This window comes from Camellia sinensis, chromosome 1, assembly GCF_055761805.1.
Source record: "Camellia sinensis isolate YWXY chromosome 1, ASM5576180v1, whole genome shotgun sequence".
Lineage (NCBI taxonomy): Eukaryota > Viridiplantae > Streptophyta > Magnoliopsida > Ericales > Theaceae > Camellia > Camellia sinensis.
In genome coordinates, this window is record NC_138961.1 from 208,221,227 (window position 1) to 208,242,058 (window position 20,832).

The window sequence follows — 20,832 nt, forward strand, 5'->3', positions numbered from 1 at the left end:
GAATCATACAAACATTTAATAAAATATTTAAAAATTTCTAGCATCTCAAATTAAAATATTCCACCTCGTAAAAAGCCTCCCTCTATCTCAAATGAGAAAGAGAAATGTTAGGAATCATGAAATTTTTTTTATGAAAATAATCATGAAAAATTTGTGACCCTTAGATTACCTTGATTAGTGTGTGGTGTTTTATTATAAGTGTAATCCAAAGATTACAAATCTTTCATGACTATTTTCATAAAAAACTTTTCATAATATTTAGCATTGCTCATCTCAAATATAAATATAAGTTATATGGAGACTAACAACTCTCGGAGAAAGGGAGAGACTTTGGACCCTTTTGCAGCATAGCCATAGAGATAGAAAGAGGTTGCTTTTGCAGAGATCTTTCTGGCTCTATCCACCTATCTATCCTCACAGAAAATAGAAGGATATATATATATATATATATATTCTTTTTCTTGCAATCAATTGTTATCTGTATGTGAACCATTGTCAATCAATATGGCGTCGCCAATACCAGATCATATTCCATAAAAACAAACACCCAAGTGTGTTTATTAAATTAGAGAGAGAGAGAGAGAGAACAGAGTGGTAAAGAAATTGTGGGTTTGAGTTTTACTTATAGAGAGTTGAAAAAATGGTTTTTGGATGGCGAAGAGCATTTTGTACATCCATTTCCCGAGATGGAGAGTCGAAGCTACCCAAGGAGAAGCAGCAAGAACCTAGCAACAACAACACCAATCCCACCCCCAAACTCGGTTCCAAATTCGGTTTCTTCTCCAATCCATCCACGCCTCGATTGCCCGTTCCAAGCCCTAGCCTCCGGTGCCGGACTGTGACAACAGCGACTGTTCCGACGCAATCAGTTCCAGAGACCCCTAAGCTCCAATGCAAGACCAAAAACAGTCCCAGGTTCTTCCAGCGCTCTACTCCATCTTCTCCTCGATCACCTTCGACTTTCTCTATACTCAAATCGAGCTTGCGTCTCTACAAAGTAAGTATTGATATACTACTAATGTGCTGCTTCCATTATATATGATTTCTCCTTTTTCGACACTTTGCACAGTGGAATTTTGGCAATAAAGAGATTTTCGGAAAGTGATGAGTAAATTCTGACTTTAAAAAGCTTTCCCTCTCTCTGTGTGACCTTTTTGTGAGCAGAGTAGATGTGGAATATGTTTGCAGAGCGTGAAGACAGGTCAAGGGACCGCCATTTTCACGGCGGAGTGCTCTCATAGCTTTCACTTTCCCTGCATCGTCACGCACATCAATAAGCAAGGCTGCCTTGTGTGTCCTGTGTGCGGCTCTAACTGGAAAGAGTTACCTGTATTGACCACCACCACCAACAACAATCAGAAACCACAAGTCGAAGAGAAGAAGCAAGAACCAGCAGAGCCAGTAGATGTTAGAGCGAAGAACGAAAGAAAGCAATACGCCAGGTCTGATTTGAAGGTTTACAACGATGATGAGCCATTGATGTCTCCCAAATCAGTGTCTCGGTTCAATCCAATTCCAGAAGCTGAAGAAAATGAGGACGAAGACAATGACAACGAAAACGAACACGGAGTCGAAGAGTTTCAAGGATTTTGCGTCAACACGAATGGTAGTCCAATTCAACAGCCTACTTCGAGTTACAGAAATGTGGAGGTGATTTTGTTGCCGGAAGCGGCGGTTGTATCGGTAGGACGGAGTTACGAGACGTACGCCATAGTCTTGAAGCTTAAAGCTCCGGCGTTGCCGGCGAAGAATGATCGTCGTGTTCCGATTGATTTGGTGACGGTGCTTGATGTTAGCGGGAACATGACAGCTGAGAAAGTGCAGATGATGAAGCGCGCAATGCGATTGGTGGTATCGTCTCTCTCCTCCTCCGATCGGCTCTCCATTGTAGCGTTCGCTGCGAGCTCGAAAAGGCTGTTGCCGCTGAGGAGAATGACGACGAACGGCCGGCTAACGGCCCGTCGCATCGTGGACGCCATTGTTTTCAGCCAAGGCACGTCGAGTCCCAGCGACGCGCTGAAGAAGGCCGGGAAGGTTCTCGAAGATCGCCGGGAGAGAAATCCAGTCGCAAGCATCATGCTCTTATCGGACGGTCACGATGGCCAGTCCTCCGCTACCAACTCTGCCAATCTGAAATCCCAACCATCCGTTGTGTCCTCAACTCGCTTTGCTCACGTTGAGATTCCTGTACACTCGGTCGGATTCGGCCAAGGCGGCGCGTATAGTCACGCTCCTTCCGACGACGCCTTCGCGAAATGCGTGGGCGGTTTGTTAAGCGTCGTGGCTCAAGATCTCCGGCTTCAGCTAGGGTTCGCGTCCGGTTCAGCTCCGGCGGAGATCAGGGCGGTCTACTCTTGCTCGGGCCGGCCCACCTCTCTCGGATCCGGTTCAATCCGGCTCGGGGATCTATACGCTGAGGAAGAGAGAGAGGTTTTGATTGAATTGAAGGTTCCATCATCTGCTATAGGGGCCCACCACGTCCTGTCCGTCCGATGCTGCTACAAAGACCCATCAACTCAAGAGCTTATCTATGGGAAAGAGCAAGCCCTGTTGGTACCAAGGCCCCACGCCGTCCGATCATCAACTCCCAGCATCGAACGACTGAGAAGCCTCTTCTTCACAACGCGTGCCGTAGCTGAATCCCACCGCTTGATTCAACGCAACGACGTCACAGGGGCGCACAACATGCTCTCCTCAGCTCGAGCTCTATTGATGCAGTCTAAGTCGGCTTCGGCTGATGAGTTTATCCGTGGCTTGGAAGCCGAGTTGTCTGAGGTCCAGTTGCGGCGACAGAAGCAGACTGAGGAGATCCAACGGCGGAGGAGGACGACGACGAGGACAAATACGACGGAGCGGGAGGTCGTCCCTGCTGCTGTGGCTGCATTGGTAGATGAGAAGGGTGAGCCGCTTACGCCGACATCGGCTTGGAGAGCCGCGGAGAGATTGGCTAAAGTGGCTATAATGAGGAAGTCGTTGAATAGAGTGAGCGACTTGCACGGCTTCGAAAATGCGAGATTCTAAAAAATTACTATTATTATTAATTAATCTGATAATATAGAGAAAATGAAAATTTGTACTGTATAAAATAAGTAAAATGAGACAAAACAGTACCCGACGGGTCGGCCCTTTCTGCAGAGAAGAAAGAGAGAGAGAGAGAGAGAGAGGGGGGGGGGGTGCGGGGCAGGGAACCCACCCACACGCCGATTGACTGATTGTTCAGTGCGGGGGGTTCTGTGCTTTTGTCTTTATTTGAAAATTGTTAAATATAATCAATTTTTTTCATCCTTCATTTTATTTATATCACCAAATAACTGATTAAATATTTTTTCGTTTTTATTGTTTTTTTACAACTAAATATCTATGTGGACGGTAATGGTTTATTTTGACATCTGGCTAAAAGTCAATTTTTTAGTTTTTTTCAGTCATCTCAATTTTTATACTGTTTTAAAAAAAAAACAAAAAAAATTAGACTCTGTTTGTTTATGCTCTGAAAATAGTTTTCAACATTTGAGTTTAAGCATGATGTTTGGTAAGAATTTTGAAATTAATTTTTCAAAACTCTGCCGGAAGCTCAGTCTATATGTCAAAGCATTCTGTTTGTTGCAGAGGGGGTGTTTGAGGGAGCGGGACGTCTGGCCGACTGTCTGAAACAGTGAATTTTTTTTTTTTTTTTTTGCAATTGATTTATATATTCGGGAAAAATATTTTTTGAAAATTTTTAAATTTTTTATATGTTTTAAAATAATTTTGAATTGTATGTTTAGTTATGAGTTGTAAATTTTTGTATCAAATATCAAATGTCACATCAACAATTTCCCATTTAAATCAAACCTCTTTTCCAAAACTATTTTCAAAACTCTTTACCAAACAAATTTTCTACACTCAAATTATAATTCTACAACACACAAACTCAAAATATAACTCATACTCTCAAATCACATTTACAAAATACAACCAAATGCAGGCTTAATTTTTAACCTATTTTTCAAAACACTCCAATAAGTACTTATTTAATTATATTTTTTTAGAAATTGGATTTCAGTGTTGTGAAAAAATTTTCTTATTTTATGGTGGTATAAGTTTTCTATAGGCATGGTGTAAATTATTCTTGTGCATGAGTCCATCATGTGTATCATAATTGCATCACAATTTTCTTTTTTTAAAATCTAAAGTGTAATAATCTTTTCGCTGTTCTATTGATTTGCTGTTTTCTCTGCTTTTTTTTAATTAATTTTCAATAAGTAACTATACATACCTTGTGCAGTGTTAGGGGAATACAAATTTGGGGGGAAAAAAAGGGAAAGAGAGAATGATGGGTGGGGTGGGAAGGAGAAGATGGTAGCTTTGTTTTCTTTCTTTTTTTGTTTTTGTTTTTGTTTTTGTTTTTGTTTTTGTTTTGTTGTGTGGGGGTGGGTTTGTTGAGTTGGAGTTGTAATGATTTTGTTAGAGAAGACGGGAAAGATAAAAAAGACAGAAAATGCATTTGTAATGTATTTGTTATGGTAATGGTATGTTGGGTGTGTGTTTAGTTGATTTGTATTATTATAATGGGGAGGTGAGAGCTATTGTTTGGGTTTGGCTTGGCTGTTCCTAAATGACAAAGTGGTGGTTGTGGTGAGGCATGGTGTTCAGCAGGACAAGATAATGCCAATTCCCAAATGATTACTATTCATTGATTAGAAGAACACATAAATAAATAAAATTTGTCAGCTATTTGCTTTTATGGTTTGTTTTGAATAGTATTTGATGTGTTATACTCCATACTTTTTAAATATTACTTTTTTTTTTTCAAAAATTGAAAACTAAAATTATATCAAGATCTAATATATTTTGTTCAATCCACTTGAGATTGATAGTGTTTATCCCAATAATATTAAAATATAAAATGAATTATAGAATAATTCACAAAAAATTAAACTCAAAGACATGGATTAAATCTTAACTTATCATTGTATTTTTTGTGACTCATTTTATATTTAATTATGGAGCAATTATTCATTGTTCATAACGTATTGACGCGATTGAATTGTTTTGGGGCAATATCACATGGACAATTAATGTTATATTTAGGGGTTGTCTGGGATGATCTAAATAAGTATATTTTTTATTTTTTTATGAAAAGATATGCAGAAAAATAGAGAGGTGATGTGATGAAAAAAAGATAAAAAAATAAAAGAATGAATTATTTTACAATTGCCAAATTTGACCTTACATTATCCTTAGTATAAGTATGCTTAGCCTTTTCTTAAAAGATTGTTAATGACAAAATGTGTTAATTTCTTTAAGTAGAAAGTTTTAGTCTTTATTAGTGAAGTTGACTTTGAGTCATTTCATAACTTTGTTCTTGTTTTCACCATCTAATTAATGGCAATTAATGTTACACTTACCTCCATGAGCACGTTTACCAAACCTTTTAACGTTGTGTGTGTGTGAAATTGCTTTATTTCTTTTGTTCTTTACAGGTATGGTTACTTCACCAATAGCAATGATAACTGTAAATTTTACTTAAATTTTGTGCTTTTACGTGGGTGTTGTACTTAATGATTGAGATTAGCATAGTGCCCAATTTGTTTTGGATTGAGAAAACCAATAAAAAAAAATTAAAAAAGAAGTTGTTCCACAAATAATTTGAATGCTTCTACTTTGTGCTCATCGTTTTCTATCGATGCTTGTCTAACTGATAAAATTAAGTGAAAACAGAACAAAGAGGAAAGAGGAGTTTTTTTTTTTTTTTGAACAGTGAGGAAAACAGAGTTTGAAAACTAAATTTTAGTGAAAACAAAGAAACAAAAAGTGTGTTCACCATAGTGTCTCAAGTATACTTGGTAAAAAAGTTGAAATAGTTTTACATTCTTTATAAAAATATGTCATACATACAGAACACTCATTTACAAGATTTCTAAAACAACAATTTTGTTTACTCAATGCAATTCAAATTCTTGATGGATCTTGTTAACTAAACTTCTAGGAGCATTAGTAAACAAAACTTAAAATAATTATATATTTTTATAACAGACACTTTTATGAAGAATATATAGTCATTTCAATTTTATTAACAAGTGGTTTAGAATACTTTTTAATAAAAAGCTAAATAAATAAATATCACTCAAACAAGGAAAGAAAAAGAAGTTCTTACTTGAACTTCCAAAACTATGATAAAATTGCTTATTATGGCATCCAATTATTTTATTTCTAGAAATACATCTATTTGATGATATTTTAAAAATTTTGTCACTTATTTTATTTTTTTTTTTTAACTTTTCAAAGTGACTTTCTAACAACGACTATCATAATGATAGGAATTAATCTCCAAAACAAATATAAATTAACGCGCAGTCAATTAATTCAGGATATTAAACATGGCCAAAAAAAAAGTGAAGATAATTTATTTTTTAGCTTCTTACTTTTTTGGATGCAAAGGAAAGAGAAGATAATTCAAACTATGGAAGGAAGGGGATGTATCAAATAATAGATTAATATGACAATGGACCAATGGGTATCATTATCAAGGTTTAGTGCAATGGAAAGGGCCCCACTTATCTCCATAGTTATCCTTTTATTTTTAAACGGAAAAAAGATAATCTAACATGTCATCATTGCACCTTTAGGCTCAGATCTCAAAATAATTGATTGTCAATTTGATTTAATCTAATTCATAAAAAAGGATACACTACTCAGGTATCAGCGGAACTCAATCATATGCCACAAACAAACTCAAAATTCAATTGAATAACAGAATAAAATACAAAATAAGATCTCCACAAAAAATTACTAAAATTACCCAACATTTCACTCCTTTTAAAAATCAAACCTGAGTCACGCTGGTAAGAAATATACTTTCTCCTCTAAACCACCAACCCGGTGGTCAACCCGGTGGTCATCTCCATAGATATTCATCCCTTCAATTTCCTTCCCCCGTTGAATATCCACAACAGAGACCTAGATTGATTCACTATCAATTTACACGTAGGAATGTTATATAAATTGAAATTATATTAAAAAGCTATATATACAACTTTATATATGCCTGCAAGAGTCTCTAAATACATTCGTTAATTTTTTTTTTTTCTATGCCTGCTATATACATTATAGATTCTTGTACTAAAAAAAAAAAAAAAATCAAAATTTGAGTCTTTTAACAAAATAAATTTTTAATTTTTCAATTTAAATCCTAACCTTTTAATTTCTTTTCAATCTAAATCACTCACCTATTTTTGTTAAGTAAAACTGACCCAAAAAAAAGTATTTTAACCATTAAACACAATCTATAATTGAGTTTAATATTTAAAAAATATATTTTCTATTGATTTTACTCAACGAAAATAGACAAACACTTTATATTAAAACAAATTAGAATTTTATTTTAAATTGATAAAATTAAAAATTCAAAGTTTATTTTGTTACAATGGTCAAATTTTTTAAAAAAAATTATAATTTTCTTCAAAAAAAAATTTAAAATGTGTGAAAAAAAAATTAATAATCATATTTAAAAACTTTAGTTGAATATCGATCTATCATTTTAAACATGTTTTAGATACAAAAATACCGCCTCCCAGAACAAATATAAGTAAAATAAAAAAATTTGAGTGAGTCAAATTGAGGGAAGTAGCAAATTATTTAAATTTAACTTAAAAACAGAGTTCCAAATTATATTAAAGTCTATTTTTCTTATTTTTGAAGGTGTTCTCAAACAAACTTTAATCGATTCAAACTAAAATAACTTAGTTTTTATAGTTAGTATAGGCTTATCAGCTTGAATTCGATTCATACTCATAAATTTATCAGGTTTCAAAATATGTTGAGTTTGACATGTTTATATAATAAATCATTTTAGATAAATTTTTAACGTATTGAATGCAAATCTAGCTTAAAAAAAATTGGGAAACTTACTTATATATCCTAATAAATGAACTTATTATCCAACAGGTCCTATGAGAATTAATAATATTTTTTATTAAACACTATTAGAAATGGCACTAATTATTAATTTTCAGCGACAGTTTGAAAATTTTATTTAAAAAAATGTCATTAATTATAAGGTTTAGTAACAACTTAAAAAAATTGTCACAAAAAATTCATTAATTTTTACTTTCAGTGACAATTTAAAATTTTCATCACAAAAAAAATTACTAATTATAAATTTTAGCGACAAATTATAAAAACCGTAATAAAAAATTTTATTAATTGTCAATTTTTAGCAAAATGTAAAAAATTATCATAAAAATTATTTTTAGCGACGATTTTCAATAAGATTTGATGTGAATTAAATTCAACTATTAAAACTTATTGATACCTTACCTTAAAAAAAATTGATTTAGAACTCTATTTCTATTATCAGAATTGCATTAAGCAGCAGGAGGGCCACGTCAAAAACATTTTAATCCATAAATTTCAAAAGTTGGGCAAAAATTAATAAAACTTTGGAAGAGTAATTCAAAGCCATATCCACACTAAAAACTGACAATTGACAAAATTGATAGAGACATGATCCAGTTAGGCATGTGCTAACCAGACCATTTCAATTTTCTACTCTTAAGCAAGCAAGACACTTTAGTATTGTGGACCATTCAATTATGTATATATATATTTTTTATTTTTTTTCTCCCCTCATACATCAGTAGTGTTCTGTAGGGATGTAAAAAATTGACTATCGCGTCAACCCGAACTAACCCAAACGGACACGTGTAGTTTGAGAAAGTAAGTGGATTGGGTTGCGCAGCTTAGCTAGTTTGCAGGTTAAAATTTATAAGGATTGACCTTTTTTCCAGTTTGATCACGGATTGGAAAATAGTGTTAGGCACGTTACGGATTTTGTTTTAAAAATTTAAATTGTCTAAAACTCGTCGAGTACTATATGTTTGTAAAAAATTATATTAATTAAATATTAATAATTACGTGATCAAATCAGTTTTGTATTAAAAAAAAATGAACGGCTGACAGAAATCTGATTTGATAAAATAGCTATCGATATCCGATAAAAGTAATTTTTTATAGACATATAGTACTCAACGAGTTCTCCACATTAAACTATTCGAATTATCAAAAAATGACCCGTGGTAGGTCCCTATAGACCCAACAATATCCTCCGGTCTAATCACGAACTGGAGAGAAGCCCAACCCAATTTATAAACTCGCCTATTTGCACTTGTCCATTTTATTTGCATTTTGTTAGTTTAAATTTTTTTTTTTTTTTTTTGTATATTTATTTGTGAAATATGATTTAGAATAAAAACATAATTTGTAAGTTGAGTCAAATTTTGAAATAAATAATAAGCTTTTTCCTTTGAAATTGTAAACGATAAAAATAAAAAATTAGTTCATTGATGATCTTTCTCATTGTGCATTTCTAAGGCACCCAATTCATTGGTTTAAAATTGTCAAAATATTCAATCAAGCTGTCAATTTGAATGATAATGGGGGGCGAAGAAATCCTCAATATGCCAAAAGTAATTTTAGTTGGTGATATTCTCCCAAACCCACCTCCAATTCAATAATACTATAAATACAAAATAAGACACAATTTTCTGTATTTGGTTTCTATACACCTTCAACTACTCTTTTTGATGAATATAAACAAGTCAATGCTTTGCATGACTTTACTTACACGTTTGTGAAAATTCAGGATAAAAGTGACCAAGCTTTTTTCCAACTACAGGTTTCCTGAATTAAAAGATGAAAAAAAAACAAAACATAGTAGTGTGTGACATAGGAAAACCTAAGACATCAAAAGTGATTGACATTATTATGTATGTGTGTGGATATGATAGTGTCAGGAAATGTTTTACTTTTGGAGAGTTGATGATTTCCTCATCCTGAAATTGCGCACCTTCTTTCTTATATATAGCTTTTCTGTTTTTTGAGTGGCTCTACAGCTCTCTACTGTTCAAAGTCTGTCTTTACCAGCTCTCTACATTACATTACTACTACAATTTTAGTGTCAAAATTCCAAAGAAAACTGTTTATATTTCTATTTTCTACCAGACATTGCCTCACTCCTTAAAAAGGCACATCCTGCTATTCTGTTACTGTGCATGTTCCACCCACCACTATGATATGAATCATATCATACAATATAAAGATTATTGTAGACAAGTCTCTATAATAGAAATTTTACAAGGCACGTACATTTTTTCAACAGTGTTTTTTGCCAAATTCTTGTCTCTTCATAATAAATTTCACAAATCCAAATATCCTCAACTTATTTCTCAAACTCAAAACTCACATATAACTTTGTATAGTCATGTTTTCATAAATTGACTTCAATTTTACGAATATAAAAGATTCTCACAAAAGTGTTCGAGTCCTATTTTTTATATCAGATTTGTGTAAAACTTAATATGCGCTTAAACTTTCTCAATAAATTCAAAGCAACTTGCATTTAAAAAACTCGAGTTCATTACTGACTCCATGCTTGAAATTACCTCCCAAAGTTGCTAGCACAGACAACCATCATGTGTTTTTTTTCCTTTTTTTGGGTGACATCATTTGTTTTTTTTTCACTCATCACATTAATGTGCAAAGAATTTCTATATACACTGAATTTCAATTAACAACAGTACACAACAACAACAGACCAGCTTTTGCCACAATGACACCACCATCACCACAATACTTCGTCTCCACCACACATGATGTTTCAGTACATTTTAATGTGACAAAACAAGTACACATTAGAAATACAACTGCCTGCACTGCGCTACTTCCACCTCCGACGGACAGTACGGACACTTGAAAGGCCTTGTGCTGTTATTCTTCGACAGCTTTGTGATCGACTGCTTACAGAGCACATGCCCACACGACAACAACATTGGAGGGTTCTCTTCGCTTGCTTGCTCTCGACTCACCGGACATACAAAGATGGAATGGAACTGAAACTCCCTATCCAAATCCACCGGCACAGGTAACTGCTTCATGGACTGCCATTCCTGTTTCTTCCCCGTCATCACATTCATCAGCTTCAGAAGGGTCGGCAACCCTTGGACTCCTGCTGCAATCGTCACACTCAGTGGGCTCTCGCAAGACTGTCCCAAAATGTTACAGAATTGTCGGGTTAGCTCCTCGGCAAGTTTGTCCCAATGGGATGGGGATAGCAATTCAGAATAGGGTGAGCTATCGAGCCTACCAGCCCACAATAGACATGCCATGAGCTTCTGGACTTCGGTCATATGGTTGGAAGCGAATGGGGCTAGGAAAGTTCTGGCATAGTTGAGAGCTTCATCTCTTCCTCTCATCTGTAGCATTTCCACAAACTGCAAGCGGTGAAGTCTCAGCTCTAGGTCTGATCCATTTTGTTCTAATTTGTCACGGTTGGTGGCAGCCCAGTTCAGCGCTGGCTCTAGATTCCGAGCCCTCATGGCATCAAGTATCTGATACATTTCCAGGAAAGGCGTTCTCATTGCTGTGGCTTCTGTTTCCTTGGCCTCATTTATAAAGCAGTCACCAAGATCAAACAGACCCTCCCGGTAAAAATGGTTGGCAATTATCTGGTTAACTGTGTGAGCATCGAAGTCAACATTTCTATAAGCTTTTGATATGTCAGGATTGAAAGACTTTTCAAGGAGCTTTGGGTACTTGCTCAGTGCTACATTGAGTTCCTTCTGTGTGCCTTCCAGCTGACCAAGTGGAGCAATCTCATTCAACTTGGTTTTCAGTTCAGTGAGTATCAATTTATGATTGGCTTGGAATGTTGTATCAGGGATAGATTGTAGTTTTAATAATGCCTCTTCTATTTCTTGGCTGAGCTGTTCGATTACTTCTTGCGATTTAGAAGAGGACAGCTTTTGCTTCTTTGTGACACGATCAAATGCATCTTTGATGGTATTCAGCTCCATTATCAAACTGACAAATACACTCTTTGGTTTATTAACTGGGTTTAGAAAATGAAAACAAACTGTAAGAGATAGATTGAAAAAGAAATTTCATGAGCATGGAAATATGTAGATCACAGCAACATCAACTTCTCTGCTTGGCAAGTGTTATCAAAATGTATGGCACGTGGGAAGAACACAGTATGGACATTAAGAAAATCCTAAGCATAGACATCCACTACTTCCATCAATTTGCATTGTAGCAGATAGAAATCCTAAACTACAACGTGATGTGCCAACACATTTAAGGTCATAGTGAAATTTTTTCAGCTTTGCTCAAAAGCTAGAATGGAAAAGAGGCATGTTGTTCCTTATTTTCCAAGCAAGTTTGTTATCACATATAAAAACTATAGTGAATGCACCAGAATTATCACAACCACAAGAAAACATGACTACTATAATTCAGATTCACCAATTTACAAATGTTGCTGTCAAGTGAACCCAAACTTAAGGAGCTATATACAGCCATCAATCAGGACATTCCAAAACCAGGCCATCCCTGCATTCAAAAGAAAAGACTGTGTCCCTTGAGTAAACTTCTTGTTACAAAGCGATAGGCTCACTGCTTGCAAATGATAGTATTAGCAGGTGTAGATAAGAAACTACTTATTGATCAATACCAGTTGTTATCAGACACAACAAGATGCTAAAACTCATGGTCACTCTAGATTTATGGATGAACTGCATTTCCGTCATTCATGAAACTAAAACAGAGGGGAAAGAAAAGACAAAAAGAAGAAAGCCACAAAAATTGAAAATAAAATATGCGAAAGAAGCCAGGTTAAGCTCGCATCAAAGCCTTCAATTTTATCAATTTGAGGTCATCTAAAGGTGCCTTCTTACTGTTCAGCTCAATCAAAAGCCATACAGCATATTAGATCATATCTCATTATGGCCGCCAACCTAAATTCTTTTTAGCTTTTTCTATTTTTTTTAACACCTTGACTTTGAATGAAAGCACTCATCCATTCTAAGGAGCTCAACAGCCTTATTTTCAAATGGCCAAAAAAAATTTAGAAGAGCTTTGCCTGGTCTTTTTTCCTGAACAAATGGAAGCCTTGAGTTTGCAAATGCATTTAATTGAAGGCATCTCCTCTATGTTCACTCAAATTGCCACCAATCCAAATTAAAGTTCGGAAAATGTTATGAATCGCAAGTAAATTACCAAATAAATTACCAAACCTCTTACATGGGTGTGAGACCCACACACGTGATTTGTGTGGGTCACACACTTATGTGAGAGATTTGGTAATTTATTTGGGGTCCCCAGAATAACTCTTAAAGTTATTCAGATCCATTCATCTTATTGCTGTTTATATGAACTACCAGCAACCATACAATAAAGCATGTCTTTCCTCTAGTCACATACTTGGTAACTACGCATTCAATGAAAATATTATACTTATTTTCTCTCAACTTATCTTTAATAGGCACTACTCTTACCATTTCAGAAAATATATTCATTTCTACCTTCCAATTAAGCAATCTCATATCAGTTATACTCATTTTATGCACATGTTTTTTAATTGCCCAACACTTTGTTCCATAAAGCATTGCTGACCTTACAGTGGTTCTATAAAATTTTCCTTCCAATTTTGTTGGGTATTTGTTGGTCACATTATATGTTAGACGCACTCCTCAACTTGAGCCAACCTACTTTGATTTTATGAATCATATCATCTCTAACTTCACCGTCCTTATTAATAATTGAATCAAAATAACAAAAACGTTCACTATTTGTTCTCTCTTAGTTTTCAATATTCACTATTATTTTCATTTCAACTGTTGCTAATGTCACATGCCATATATTCAGTTTTATTTCTACTAGTTTTGAAACATTTCCTGTGCAACTTATTAAACCAGTGACTATATTTGATGGCACAAAAGCCATGTCAAAATAAAAACTTTTAAGTCTAATATCCCAATTTGTCCTTATTTGCTTGTTGCTTCAATAATGTGGCATTATGATTCATCTTTTTCCTTAAAATTACTCATATTATCCTAATTCTATATCTTATGCAATATTCATAGAGCAACACACAAAAGTTGAACGTGGCCAGGACGAAAGTTAGTTACATATCTCGATAACGAATATAGAAACTTCCTTGTCACTTACTATCTTAATTAAGTACCACCAAGCTAGAAGTTTAAGATTACTAGTTTTAGAGAAGCAAAGTTTTTAACTAATTTTTGAGACTCTTACTCTTCCTTTAAAGTACATGTGTAAATGATGGACAATATTAGACACACTGGCATATTGAAAAGGGGAAAACAAACTTGAGACATGATTTGATACCTAAAGATGCGATGAACTATATATTGAGTCAGCCAAAATAATTCTGAACTCCATTTGGAAAATGACTAGTCTCTTAGAAGGTGCCTACAACAAAAAGTGTCTAGATCTATGCTACTAGAAAACACTAATACCCTAACGAATTACATATTGGTATGTACGTTCCGAAACATGGTACACTTCCGGTCCAAAACGGTAAATATAGTGATCCAAAACGATCCCAAAAGTTTTTCAATATATGTCCTTAAATGTTACCTGCGGAGGAAAAAAATCAAATATAATGAACTAAAATCTAAGGTGATTTAAGTTTTGACGAGACAAAAAATCAAAAAAATTGGGTCATAATGCTCATAGAAAATATTACATTTTATTAGATGTCTAATAGTTTTAAAAAAAAAATTACTCTATAAGGACCTTAACTTCTTAAGTATAATATATACAAGTCTACCCCTATCGTACCACATTTAGAGTATACGTCGTACCACGTTCCTGTTCCCGTTCCACGTACCGGAAAAATCCACGTCCCAGGTAACATAGGTCTAGATTTAGCAAAAGTGGTTCATCTTTGTACTTCCAAGGCTCCAATTACTCGCATAATTTTGAAAGATAAATGACATTAAACAACAATTGAATGTAATTGAAGGCCACAAAATTCAGTTGCACTGCGCTAAATAATATGAATAATCAACATAAGTATGCACTTAAATAATCACTAAATGAAATTAATAAAAGAAAAAACGAAAGTTTGACCTTAGGAATGAAGATGCATTTGAATCTAGTAAAGAGTCAAGTCAATCATTAAAATCTTTCAAACATCTCTAATAGCAGTACAGTTCAACAAAATCATTTTGAAAGACTACAATTTTTAGTTCCTTCTTTTATGACTACTAGACATACATGTTAAAGAGTGAGAATCAGAGTTGCACAAAGCAGAACCGAGGGCGGGCATAGAGGAGTGAGGACCCTATAGAAGAGTTTAAGGAGGGGGGGAAGTCCCCATAGGAGATGGTGTTATTTAAGACAATAGGCACACCAACACGCCAAGGTCTCTTGGGGCCTAAGAAAGAGGCGAGAGGTGTGAGGCGGGGCACGGGCTTCATCGAAGCACCACATGTTATAGACATTTCATAATTGTTAACAAGTACAAGAAATTTAATGTATTTTGTCTATCATTTGCTAACCAAAGAAATGTTTTTATTTTTACGTGAGATAATTACCACCTAACACATTAGATTGCGTTTAGTAACTTGTACCACATCCGCAATCACAAATTAAATAAATTCAAATTAAACAAATAAGAGTAGTTAAGCAACTATACAATAAAGCAATCCTACAAGATCTCAAGCTCACATCACATGCTAGGATACACCAAAAATAATATACTCATATTGGATACACGAGTCATATTTAAGCTCCACAAAAGACATCATGACATAAATTTGAACTAACAGACTGTATGCACAAAAACTGTTGTTACTTCTAATTCCATAAGCATACAATCATGTATTATATAACACTACACAACAACAGAAAAGAAAGGGGGAAAAAAAGTCTCGCTTGTGAGAAGAAGGGAAAAAAACTTCCGAAAGAACAGGGAAAGAAAATTCAGAATAAGAAAAAAGAAAACTCTCAATCCATCCAATAATCAAAAAATCGATACAAAGGCTACCTGATCTATTTTTTTGGAGGAAACCTGCAAGGTAAGGTCTTTGTTCCTGTCACGATCAACCAAAACTTGGAAAGAGAGCAAAACAAAAATAACAAAAGAGAATTTTGGGTCCTTTACATCTTACTTGAGTTCTTTTAAAAAATTTCATAAGCATTGTATAAAAATGAGTAGAATGTATTTGCATCATTGACCCAAACCTATATTACAGCCTGATATGGCATAGACAAAATGAAACATTGGTGCAATATGCAACACAATACAACTCGTAAAAAATGTCTAAGAAAAACTAGCAATCTATGAATCTTGAATGTCAATTCTGCATTACAATTTACAATCATGAGATTGTCATCCACATTAACTTGATAATACAAGATTCAATATTTATTTGCTGGTTATAATCAGATAACACAGGAAAGGTAACTTTTGATGTATACACTCTTGTATTTAAATGTCAAGTGTTTATTGTTGTCAAATCACAAATCAAATCCTAAATGGTTTTGTCAAATAGTGTCGTATTAAATAGTGAACCATAAGATTCAATTTATTTAGCATAATATATAATTTTATACATGTGTTAAAATGAAAAAGTATCAATATAACTACATTGTATACATGTATATACATATAAAATCATGCATATCAATATAATTAATTGATTTTTTTTTTTTTATTTGTGAAAACAACACCGTTTCATGCATTATGCAAACAAAAGTAAATTGCACTAAATTGTAGCTAATCATATTGAATAGCCATGAATCATTGTGAATAGCAATTGAATCATATGATTCACTTAATTTAAGATTCAACAACATGAATCAAATTGTATAAATCAAATTGTGAATTGTACCATACTTGACGCATTGTTTGGCACATGGAAACGTTGATTTTTTTTTTTTCCATGATGAAATGGTTCAACATTGTGGCGTGGAAAATAATATTTTATTGGTTCTTTCCAAATTGGTGGAGTGTTGTGTAGGAAGTACGTGTTTTTGGAGAACAATGTGTTGATCACATCATCCCCACTTTTGTGTTTGGGTTGTCTGACTTATCTCTAGCATAATATTGCTAAAACAAATTTGTTGATTTGTTTAATTGCTAAATTTGTGTAAAATAATAATAATAAATTAATAATAATAATCATTATTATTATTATCTAAATTTAGTATTGAAGTTTTGATGACAGTTGTATTTTTACACAATACATACACATATATAATATCATTTTTGAGAAAAATTTACTTTTTCCTCCAATGGTTTTGGCCCAAAGCACTTTACCCCTAACATTTAAATATATGTGAAGAGCACTCATATGGTTTGGACCAAAATGCAATACTAACCTAGTTAACAAAATGTATAAAATTATCATAATCCCCTCATTGTTTTCTTTTATGTTATCTTCACTTCCTCTCCTCTCTTACACAATATTTAATTTAAATCACGTATTAACCAAATTAAATCATATATTATCATAAATTAAACCACCTAACCATGTACTAACACAAACTTCCTCTTATTTTTACTTAATTTTTAACCTAAATGTCCATAAGGATTCATGTTCATCTATGAAGCACGGACACTTCAAAATAAACGCCGTAGAGGTGTCAGACACGGAGACACAGGGACACGCCATTTGATTTTATTAATTTTTGCAAGGGACACGACAGGGACACAATGTGCCCAAATTTGAACACATTAGGGGACACTACGAAGGTTTTTTTTTTAAATATTTCTCTTTCGTCTCTCTCTCAGCTCTCTCACCTCTCTCCCGCAACTATAATACTCTATTTTCTGTATTTATTTATTTTTTTAGATTTGTTTTCTGATTATACATATACATGTTTTATTATGTCTTTTTGTGGACGGATGATCTATTAATTTGTTTAAATGTAATGGTTTATATATATATATATATTGAATTAATGTTAGTTTTTATCAATTTTGATTGTTTGATAACATAATATTAATCTACATAGTAAATATATATAATAAAAAATTAAAATTAAAAAATTATTGTATCTCCCGCCGTGTCCGCGCTTCATAAATGTTCATAAAGAATCTCACCGAGATTTTCTTGTGCTAGCTGTCAGGCTACCTAACACACAACCCTCCTCTGTTATTTGAGCTTATGACCAGTTGTATAAAAGATTAAACACTAAATACAACACAAACAAAATTAAATTATACATATATATACACAATATATACATCCATTGTTAGCAAAGTCCCTTATCTATGAACCCACCTCAAAGCTCGCTTCACGATTCACTATAGAAATTTTTCCTACTGTTGATTTTACTAATTATACTTATGGATAACTTCCCACCTATTAAAAAACTATGTGAAGTATGTTTAATATTAAACTTGATAGTCACATAAATACAAGTTCATAATACAAAATGTCAACATACTAATGTAAAAAATTTACATAACATGATATTCAAATTTTATTCAATAAATTAAACCTACTAGCAAATGGATATAAGTTAATATTCAAAAAAATAAGTGAGAAAATAAAGAAAGCTTGTCAATAAAAATAAAAATAAAAAGTTACGAAAGTTAGAAAGAAATAAAAAAAAAGGAAGGCGAAAAGTAAGTTCATTTATTCTTGATAGCAACTCAAGTGTTGTAAATGTTGAAGATTGGACATTTATAATATGTAAATCTAATACATAAGTTTTGTGTGTGTGGGTGTGGGTGTGTGCGCGCGCTTTCTTTTTTTGTTTTTTTTTTGTACAATTAGACTAAAATAAAAAAAATAAAAAATAAAAAGAAAAAGAAAAAGAAAAAGAAAGAAAAATAGCCTTATATAAAAATTGTAAAAAAAAGGCATAATGGTCGTAACGGCAGTAATAGTGTTATAACAACAATGTAAAACATTTATGTAATTGTGGCAGCCATTACGGAAATTAATTTTGTCACTACTATGGCGATCATAACGGGAGGCGATAACCACTAAAACTATTACATAACAATTGCGGCCGCTTTTTAAAACCATACTTAGTACCCAATTGCTATATATATATACATATCCCTTATAACTAAACTAAACCAAATAAAGCCTTAAGTCCCATCATATACATATCCCTTGTCTATTGGAAAAATCCCATCTCACTACACTAATCCATCAAGTTCTGAATCCATATGCTCTTTTTTCTTCTTCTTCTTTGAAATCTTGCATTGATTCAATAGGAACAAGTTAGAAAGGTGCAAGGTAGAGAAAGGAGGAAGGGAGTGGCAAGGGTGGTGGAAGCATGGCGGGGCAGGTGGGTGGAGGTAGGTGGAGCTGGTGATGGTGGTGGGGAAGTGGAGGCAAGGCATGCGAGGTGTAAAAGGAGTCAAACTACATTAGGGCTTTTTGTATATATGTAAATCTAAGAGGGTTAAACTACTCTAGGCCAAAACCACAAGGGGTCAAATGGATTTTGCCCATAATATGGTATGGCGGACATATAGAAGCTATTACCACCGTAAAGTAACTGAATAATGAATATGTCATCATTACCCTCGATTCGGGGATAGAAAGTCACTAAGCAGGTTGTAAATTATTGCTCTGTGTACGGACCTTTTTTGGGGGGAAACGATCACATAACTTTAACTTGTTATTTGGCTGAGCATCAAATGGTGTATTGGCTTCATATATTATTAGAATAAATTAGAAAAGACAAGGCTTCAACTTTAATGTTATCAAAAATCTTGGCTCCGCTACTCTATAATATAGACATGCTTGAGACACCATAAGCATTCAAAACTAAGATCTTCGATGAGGCAAGTAAAATTAATCTAGAAGTTTCAAGAACATAAATAAAAATGTGACAAGAAATTGAAATAAAAGATGAATCTTCGATGAGGGCAGCAAAATTAATATACAAATTACAAAACAAAACAAAAATTGAAAAAAAAAATGTAACAAAGAAGAAATCAAATAAAAAGAAAATTAAAACGAAGATCTAATAGATATACAAGCACATACAGTAATATGTATCTACATATTATACATCTAGAGAGAGAAGAAAGGGGGCTCGATTATTACCAGAAGAAGACAGTGACGAAGAGAGCTACGCAGAGACGCAATCGTGGAGTTCCTTCTGTGAAAACCTTGATGATAAGTAAACGCGAGAGCGAGAGAGAGAGAGAGAGATTTGTGATTGCTTCTTAAAATGACCTTTTAATCATTCGTTTCCATTTTGCCCTATTGTTTTAAGGAGGGGGCAATCGTCTGTATGCGTTCCATCCTAACTAATCATGAATTTCAATCCACACCATTAATTCCGCTCCATGTGGTCACCTTGATTCAATTTTTTAAGTCTCATTTGTTAATTATACATTTTAATTAAAAAATTATTATAATAATAACCTGTTTCCTGAGACCCAGTAAGTCTGCCTAGCAATTCTGGGCCCCCATTAGTAATTTGAGTTCGAGAAGAGCTGGCCCAAAATGATAGTAGCCTTCAAGTTTTTGGACTCTTGTATGGTTTAACGAGCGACCCAAGTTCCCAGCTAATCATCTCCTTTTGCTGACCTTGTTTGTTGGAACACGAACCGGTAAAGGTCAATAAAGAAGGCGGTGGCTTCCCTTTCGTCCGTGATTGGATTAAAGGGTGTTATTAGGTCTGTAAAGGCTCACTACAAGTCTCGTTTTGATAATCTGAACTATTGCATATGTAGAAATCGTTAAGTATTATATGCTTTTAAAAAAATCACGTTGATCGGATATCAATAACTATGTGATCAAATCAGTTTTCTGTCAACTATTTATTTTTTCACCGTTCATTTTTTTTTATACAAAACTGATTTGATCACGTAACTATCAATATCTGATCAACGAGAATTTTTACAGGCATATAGTACTCGACAAGTTCTACACATTGAATAGTTCGGATTCAAATTATCAAAAAGGGACTCGTGGAGAGCCCCCACGGGTCCAACAATACCTTCCAATCCAATCACGGACCGGAAGGAAGCCCAACCCAATCAAGAAAAGGATTGTCATGATTGGTTAGTGG

General features: G+C 33.8%; 2 protein-coding genes across 16 annotated transcripts; one reads left to right on the forward strand and one right to left on the reverse strand.

Moving 5' to 3' along the window:
- Positions 1 to 262: 262 nt before the first annotated feature.
- LOC114277185 (E3 ubiquitin-protein ligase WAV3) lies at positions 263 to 3,289 on the forward strand. Its single transcript, XM_028219047.2, has 2 exons — positions 263 to 997; positions 1,165 to 3,289. The coding sequence occupies exons 1-2, from the start codon at positions 641 to 643 to the stop codon at positions 3,019 to 3,021; spliced, it is 2,214 nt and encodes a 737-aa protein (XP_028074848.2). The 5' UTR covers positions 263 to 640; the 3' UTR covers positions 3,022 to 3,289.
- Positions 3,290 to 10,508: 7,219 nt separating this feature from the next.
- LOC114277186 (LisH/CRA/RING-U-box domains-containing protein) lies at positions 10,509 to 20,037 on the reverse strand. Of its 15 annotated transcripts, none has more exons than XM_028219057.2 (4): positions 19,860 to 19,992; positions 15,830 to 15,875; positions 12,280 to 12,366; positions 10,509 to 11,838 (listed from the first exon to the last, which is right to left on the reverse strand). In XM_028219057.2, exon 4 carries the CDS (start codon positions 11,829 to 11,831, stop codon positions 10,671 to 10,673), a length of 1,161 nt encoding a protein of 386 aa, XP_028074858.1. In that variant the 5' UTR covers positions 11,832 to 11,838; positions 12,280 to 12,366; positions 15,830 to 15,875; positions 19,860 to 19,992; the 3' UTR covers positions 10,509 to 10,670. The 15 variants fall into 15 exon arrangements, with proteins under 15 accessions (XP_028074858.1, XP_028074857.1, XP_082750007.1 ...); XM_028219056.2 differs by having other exon boundaries at positions 10,509 to 11,866; positions 19,860 to 19,988; XM_082893881.1 differs by having other exon boundaries at positions 14,620 to 15,875; positions 19,860 to 19,965.
- Between the last annotated feature and the right edge of the window lie 795 nt (positions 20,038 to 20,832).